Raw genomic sequence first — 8,286 nt, forward strand, 5'->3', positions numbered from 1 at the left:
CTCTCTCTCTCTCTGTCTCTGTCTCTGTCTCTCTCTCTCTCTCTCTCTCTCTCTCTCTCTCTCTCTCTCTCTCTCTCACACCTCTCTCTCTCTCTCTCTCTCTCTCTCTCTCTCTCTCTCTCTCTCTCTCTCAGTGTGTAGGTATTTACGTTGGGAGAGTGAGAGAGAGGAGGAGAGGAGATAAGGAGGTTCTCACTCCTCCTCCACCAGAAGTTGTTTTCCTCTGGAGAGAGAGAGAGAGAGAGAGACAGAGAGAGAGAGACAGAGAGAGAGAGAGAGAGAGAGAGACAGAGAGAGAGAGAGAGACAAAGACACACATAGAGAGAGAGAGGGTTACAGTGGGGAGGAGGAGAGACGTACCAGACACCACACAGACGTTTCACTTCCATTCAGTGGAGGAACCAGAGACGGTAGGATCTACCAATGAGGGGAGCTGAAGGCAGGTTGTCGGTACGACTCCCGTCCAGCATGCTGCTGCTGCCGCTGCTACTGCTGCTCTGTGTGCCTGGCTGCACGGCTCAAACACAGGTACACACACACACACATGCTCTCTCTCTCTCACGCACGCGCGCGCACACACACACACACACACACACACACACACACACACACACACACACACACACACACACACACACCACTTTAACCATAAACGCATTGTAGGCCTACAGTATACATTGGCCATTTTTAAATTGCCGATCTGCTCTATAAAAAAAAAAGAAACTTGAAAAGAATGTGGAGAATGTTTGAAATATGTTAACATAAATATTGTACTCTGAGGGTCCCTGGCACAGAATGTTTTCAATGTTGATATGAAGAGGTTTGAGAACCATTGTGAGTTTGTAGATTGGCTATTTTCTTATATTATTAGAATGTGGCTATGGTACAGTGCAGCACAACATAAAATTAAGTACGTAGTAGTTGATGTATTTTAAAAAAAAGTCTTAAAAGTCCTTAACTCAAGTCAATTCACTGTCAAAGGAATTACAAATAAATAAATACATAAAATCACGTGGGGACCCCCCAGAGGTTGAGAACCACTGAAGCACCAGCAGTGCTAAATACCTTGATCAACCCACCCCAAACAACCACTGAACTGTGTGACGTACTATGGACCAACCAAAACACATGTAGAACATCACATGACAGGCATGCAGGGCATTGTTTTAAACATGGAATGCAGTGATTGGGTACCAGAACATACAGTACGGATGTACATACTGTACACTTATGCCCTCATGTCCAGGGGTTGTGCTGTACATCAAGCTGTCTCATGCAGGGGTCATCAATACTGTATGTCTGTGTCTGTACACGGACAGATGTGCCCGTGCAAAACGTTCTATTCTATTTACCATTATAATGTACTTATTTTGATCTTAAAGGGCCACTTCACCTCTGGGACAACCAGATCTTATTTTGTTGTTGTGTGGGACACGATCAACACAATCTTGAGTTATTTTTTGTGTTCAATCTGTTTTATGAGATATTTTAGTATTTCAGCATGTACTAGTGATGCGTTTTGCATCATATGATGCAAAACGCATCACTGATGATGCAAAATGCATCACTAGCTGAAATACTAAAATATCTAAAAACACAGATTGAACACAAAAAATAACTCAGTATTGTGTTGATCGTGTCCCAAACAACAATAAAATAAGATAGGGTTGTCCCAGAGGTGAAGTGGCCCTCCAATTACTGTGTGTCAGCTAGTCGCCAGGATTTCTTCCGAATATGTACACTGATTGCGACCGTAGGTCGCAGTTACTTGCACACTATCCAAACCTCCACCGGCTGTCCCTCCGTCACTCCGTCACTCCCTCTGTCACACGTCACACGTCACACTTTTGCCCTGCTCATATCTCTGCAACCGTTGCCCCGATCCATGCCAGATTTTGCACACACACTCCTTGCCTGCCAAACTACAACCTCCAAGGACCCCCGGAGTTTCGGGGACCCCCAGGTCCCTGGGGGACCCCCAGGTGTAAAAAATTACCAAATGTGCAAAAATGACCAAATGACCACCCCAACGGGGCTGCTCACGGGGCATTCCCGGGGACCACCCACTCCTGGTGCTCCAGAACGGATGCAAAAGTGGTGGCGCCCCCAGTGGAGGACCCCCTGCCACTGCAGCTCACATAAAATGCCGTAACTCGGGCTAGGAGCGACCGGGAGAGCCGGGGCCGGTACCTATTCGTCCGCCTTGGCGGCGAGGAGACCCCACCCCTCATTTCTCACATGGCCCTCTAGCGCCACCATGAGGCCGATTCAGATTTTGCCCTAAAATCACGAAAATCACTACACAGTATGTCTACACTCATGTCAACAACATGGATCAGGAAGATTTTGGAAAAACACATTTTTGCTCTATTTATGGAGATAAGCGACCAACGGTCGCTTATCTCCCGATTAGGGAGTCTTACTGGTTTACTATGACTATGGCACATTAGGACTCCAACTAGTAGGCTACTAGTGGTTCTCCCCTTAACTCTGAGAGTGTATAAATGGAACCTAATGGACCCGTAACGGTCCATTTGCATGGTTCCATTTTGTACTCTAGTTAAAAGACCTGACCTGACACCTGATGAAGGCCAGCCGATGGCTGAAATGTCGTCAAACTTTGTTTTAAAACGTAATAAACACTGTGGAGCATCAGCTGTTGTGCGAGCTTCTATTCTTTTTAATCCATTTGTACACTCTCAGAGTTACTGATCTGTTATCTGTCATTCAGGGCTAGCTCTTTATGTGTTATTGTCCACTCGTTTTGTATGTCCGTGGCAAAAATTGTAATTTGACAAAAATGTCCACCACAAGCCAGCATGTTGATGGCCGCTGTGTCTCACACAATGGGCATTTGTACAGTTGGTATTTGTACAGGTAGCCCACTGTATAAGTAGCTAAATGTACAGACCGTACTTATACTTTAAATATACAATTTAAAATTAAGGTATTTAGCAGACAACCATTAAGACCTGAGGGCCGACTCTACAAATGCCTTCTAATTCAGTAGTTCTCACACTTTCAAGGTTTACAAAAAAAATTAAAAAATAGCAGATGTACAAGCTCGCAGCGTGGCACAAAATGACGATGATTTGGGATTTTGAGCATGTATACAGTAGCCTGCAGGTCCAAAGCAGCCAAAGCAAAAATGACACATTTATGCTTTCCCGGTTTTAATGGGTTTTAAGCGACTTACAAAAAGCAATTAAAGTAAACATCAAATATTGTTGTATACTATATTTTTAACTCATGGTACAGTAGACCAGGGGTTTTCAAAGTGGGTGACGGGGCACCCTGGGGTTCCGTGACAGCAGTCGAAGGGTGCTGCGAGATAATTTGATAATAAGTAATTTTTTTGGACACTTGAAAAAATATTTAGTATCATTTTAGTACAAGTACAAAGTTATTTTCAGTCAGTTCTAACCAAAATGGCTATTATCTCAACGTTTTCCTCGCAACATAATCACTAAAATATCATCACTGTCGGGGAGAAACCTCCAAGTTTCAAATGTGTACGTCTTTTGGTAAAGCAAAGCCCTGCTTCATCATACAAGACTGTCGCACAAAACTAGTGAAAAAAGCCGATCTACAAGCACATCGCGAGGCGTTGTGTGCTTGTAGATCGGCTATTTTCACTAGTTTAGTACAATTTATAGATGATAAATACAAAACGAACGGTTTTGGACACAAGGTTTCCACCCGACAACGACGATATATGCTATAAATATAAGGTGCTGGGAGTGAAAATTATAATAGGGGTGCCTCGGATTAAAAAAATATTTTGGGGTGCCCTGAGACAAAAAGGTTTGGGAACCCCTGCAGTAGACAGCAGAGACAGACAGATTGGTTGTGGAAATATGTGAGTAAGTGACAGGAAAATCTCCGGTGAGTTCACGTCAGCTAGTTGATGATCATACAAGATGATCTATGAAAACATCCACATTCAGGCTGGGTCATGTTTTGGTCTGAACATCTCCTTTAATTTGTGGTGTGTGTGTGTGTGTGTGTGTGTGTGTGTGTGTGCGTGCGTGTCTGGCTGTGTCTCAAAAGTTTCATATTATGGCAGGAAAGGTAGGATGGAGAGAGAAAGGGGAGACTTTTGTACAAAATTCAAAAGAGTATGAAAGGTACGGTATAGGGTTGAAAGGGAGTAGAGGAGAGGAAATAGTTATAACCAGCTGGCTGGCACACTGTGGTCTAAATAAAACATTGAAGATGTTAGGGTCGCGAAACACATAGATAGATAGATAGATGCTTTATTTGTCCTTGCGGAAATTCTTTTTGCACCAAGCAGTCATCAGGACACAAAAACACAACACATAATACACAATACATGAATGACAAGACAAAACTCATAATTCACTGACAACATGATACACACCACAATACATGAATGACAAGACAAACTCACAATTCACTGACAACATGATACAAAACGAGAATACCAGTCATAACATTTCATGCACGGAACTGAGCTGGGGCTTGTTTGTTCAGAAGCCCTATACTTGTAGGGACAAATGTCCTGGAAGCCCTCGCCTTCAACCCAGGTACTGTGTACCGTCGTCCTGAGGGCATAAGGTTATATTGACTGTATAATGGGTGTGTTCTATCCCTAGAAATGGCTTTGCCCTTCCTGAGCACACGGGTCTCATACATAGAGGTCATACTCTCCAGCCGTACCCCAGCTATCTTGCTGGATACATTTATGATTTTATGGAGCCTGTTCTTGTTGACCAACGATAAGGAGCCATACCAGGCAACAAAACAAAAAGTCAATGCACTTTCAACAAAGGAGCATACAATGTATCAGGACATGTGAGGAATGTCAGGAAGAGGTGTCGTGAAACATGTACCGATGAGGTGTAGCCAGGAGTGTTGCACCAAATTCTGGGCCCTGGGTACAAGGATTCACTCCGGGCCCCCCATGAATGTTATATTCATAACCCTTTTAGACTGGGAACGCATTATTACACGTTATTTTGTGCTTTAACTATTGAAAAATAGCAGATATAAAAGCTCACAGCGTGGCACCGAGTGCCGCGCTGCGAGCTTGTAGATCTGCTATTTTTTTTAAATCTTGAAAATATGTCAGTGGTGCTCAAACTTTTACATGTGAAGGACCCACGGACCTCCAACTCAAAATATTTAGTTCCAGGGACATCCCAGAAGCAAAATTTGAATTACAAATGTTCGCTTAAAAAATACATAATATCCAAAGATTTGCGGTGTGCGGTGTTTCATGACTTTTCAAAAATAGCAGATCTACAAGCTTGTACTGTATATCTGCTATTTTTCAATAGCTAAAGTATAAAATAATTAAGGCAGCCATTCGCAACTGGCAATAACAAACCTAGCCCAGCCTCCCCTGACCCTGTATTTACCTACTGTATATATTTTTTGCACTGTTTTTTTTTCTTTTCTGTTTTTTTTTTTTTTACTTTTTTTTACTATATCTACTGCATAGTACTGTGTTCTATCCGTCTGTCATTCAATGTTATACAGTATGAGAAACTTCAATGGTTTTCTGTGTAAATAAGCCAAGTGCTTTCCTAGGATCTCCTTTTAGTTGACCTTGTACCAGTGAACTGTACCGTCATGAAACTGTACCTTTTTCTATGCAAACTTCTAATAAAGTCTTCAATCAATCAAAGTTAATGGATGGAATAACATCAGATTAACATAAGAAAAGCATGAATGAATATGAATGCATGTCAGTACCATAGGTCAGCACATGACAAGCTAACAGCTGCCATTAATTGACCTCTGGTTGGCTTAATTCTTCCCAAAGAGGAAAGAGAAGTCACCAGATGACTCAACAAAATGCTTAAAAAAAATGCTTTCAAATCTCTTAACAAATTGAGAGGTTTTTGTTATGTTCAACAATGGAGTCCCAGCCAGTGCTGCATATGAGCGGCTTTTCAGCGTTGGCAAGGATGTTTTCAATTCCAAACGCCTGTCTGATAAGAACTTTGAGAGACTGCTCATGTGTCATGTAAACAAAAGGATTCTGCCCTGGCATCTAAAAGAATATAGTAACAATTGTTCAGACAGTTGATTGTTGAAGGTTGACATATAAAAAGAAAATAAAACATTCCAGGAGAGAATGTGAAATTGTTTTTTAGTTAGTACTGTAGTATGCATACTATAGTTGTAGCTAACTATACAAGAGACCAATCTTTATATAACATCTGAATAATTGGATAATAAATACTGAATTTCCCTCGCGGGAGGAGTAGGTAACTATTATTATTATTATTATTATTAAGTACAGACACGCACAGTGTCAGTGTGTTGATTGATGATCAAATGTCATACAGAAAAGCACCTCTCATTCAATGATGAACTGCATAACGATTTAAACATTCTGGATGTTTAGTGTGTGTGTGTGTGTGTGTGTGTGTGTGTGTGTGTGTGTGTGTGTGTGAGTGTGAGTGTGAGTGTGAGTGTGAGTGTGAGTGTGTGTGTGTGTGTGTGTGTGTGTGTGTGTGTGTGTGTGTGTGTGTGTGTGCGTGTGTGCGTGCGTGCGTGTGTGTCATAGACTGTATAAAAGATATGGACAAAGTGAAGCCATTGGTTTCTATGCAGCGCAAATGACACAATATGGGTCCTTGGCATGGGTGTTGCCGGCACCAGAGGATGCTATTGGCTGCCAACGGTCACGTGCAACCGCAGGGATACATGGGTGAATGTGGTCGGAGCCTCCCGAAATACAGCACACGAAGAAGAACACAGCCGGCTGGTATCAGTTTAGTTGGCCACGCCCCCCGCAACTTTATCATTTATTTTAAAATAAATTGGACCAAATTTCGACAAAATGCATATGATGGTGATTGAAAGGCAATTTTTAACTAGCGATAGGAACCATAAAGTATTCATGAAAATGTTAATTAAGGTTAGAACACGAAAGGGGAAAATGAATGTGATCCAATGGAGAACAATTCTTTTTGCGACCGGCCGGGGGGGAAAACAGCGCAACTAGCGGCCAATCATAGGAAGTTTTACTTCCGTATTGGAGTCATTTTAAATCGGCAGAACTATACCCCTGGTGTGTGTAAAGGTGTAATACTAACATTCAGTGTCTATGCTAACAGGATCCAGGTCGTTGTAAAGGTGTAATACTAACATTCAGTGTCTATGCTAACAGGATCCAGGTCGTTGTGACGTGCAGCAGACCCTGATCCACCACACCGTCTGCACTTCCTGTGCAGCCTCTTTCAAGTCCTCCTGCCCCGCCCCCTTCACCAAGACCACCACTGGCATGGGCGTGGCCAACTGCAGGTAGGCCTATAGGAACCGTAGATTTATTAATATATAGCCTACCTAGGATCAATGACATTTTCTCATGCAGCACATGCTCCCCCAGAAGTATACTCTACTCTTGGGCACCAATAAATAGGCTTTATGCACAGCAGCCATTTTGGGGAGAAGTTGGGTCTCTTCTTACTTCCATCAAAGGTGTTACCAATTCACCCTTTGTCAAGCCCCGCCCGTTGTCCCGCCCCTCTTCACACCCATTGGTTGCTATGTATTGGTGGGACACTCGGTGGGACACTCCATCCACTATCATTCTAATTCAGTTGCTTCGTATTGTTATTCTGTGTGTTCAATTCTAATTTCAAACTTGGTTTAAAAAAAAAGGCAGCACCAGGGCGGGACAAGGCAGATAGAGCCTGCTGGTTTGTCAGTCATGGACCAACCAGAAGGCTGACAAAGGGTTCAACCCTTTGTCAGCCTTCTGATTGGTCCCTGACTGACCAACCAGCAGGCTCCTTCTGCCCTGGTTACACCTTATGGTTGTTTATGTTGAATTAGCTAAAACGTCATTTTTGGAGAAAAACTAAACAAAACATGATATGACCAGTCACTATACTGTTTCTTTTTACTCAGACCAAGTTTAAGATAACACTGAATACCAGTATATATGGTAGTGGATGGAGAGAAAGGAGTTTTGTCCAATCAAGAAACAGCAACCTATAGTTGCGAAGAGGCACAACCACAGGTGGGACTTCGTTTCACCAGAATGGAACAGAGCCGTCATTACAATTATTGCTAACACCTGTACAACCACCGTCTTCTACTGTTGTACAGGGAGCTGAGTGACCAGTGCAACTACTAGAAAGAAAGAAAGAAAGAAAGAAAGAAAGAAAGAAAGAAAGAATGTGAACAGTAATGTGATTATGTGTGCAGTTACGTGGTGGAGTTTGCAGGCAAGGAGATGGAGCTTCAAGGCTGCAGACACACCTGCAGCAGAAACATCCTGAAGACACACTGCTGTCCTGATTACTG

At 42.7% G+C, this 8,286-nt stretch overlaps 1 protein-coding gene across 1 annotated transcript in view; it reads left to right on the plus strand.

The window, feature by feature from the left end:
• Positions 1-423: 423 nt before the first annotated feature.
• The window catches only part of stab1 (stabilin 1), a gene marked incomplete at both ends in the record, with an annotated part of 79,376 nt that continues 71,513 nt past the window's right edge, over positions 424-8,286 (plus strand). The window contains 3 exons of the mRNA XM_080728018.1: positions 424-528; positions 7,145-7,278; positions 8,188-8,286. The exon at positions 8,188-8,286 is cut by the window's right edge and continues 20 nt beyond it. Coding sequence (XP_080584144.1) covers positions 424-528; positions 7,145-7,278; positions 8,188-8,286 — 338 coding nt within the window. The remainder of the gene's footprint in view (positions 529-7,144; positions 7,279-8,187) is intronic.

The sequence above is a fragment of the Nannobrachium achirus genome (genome assembly GCF_963921795.1).
Source record: "Nannobrachium achirus genome assembly, chromosome: 6".
Taxonomy (NCBI): Eukaryota; Metazoa; Chordata; class Actinopteri; order Myctophiformes; family Myctophidae; genus Nannobrachium; species Nannobrachium achirus.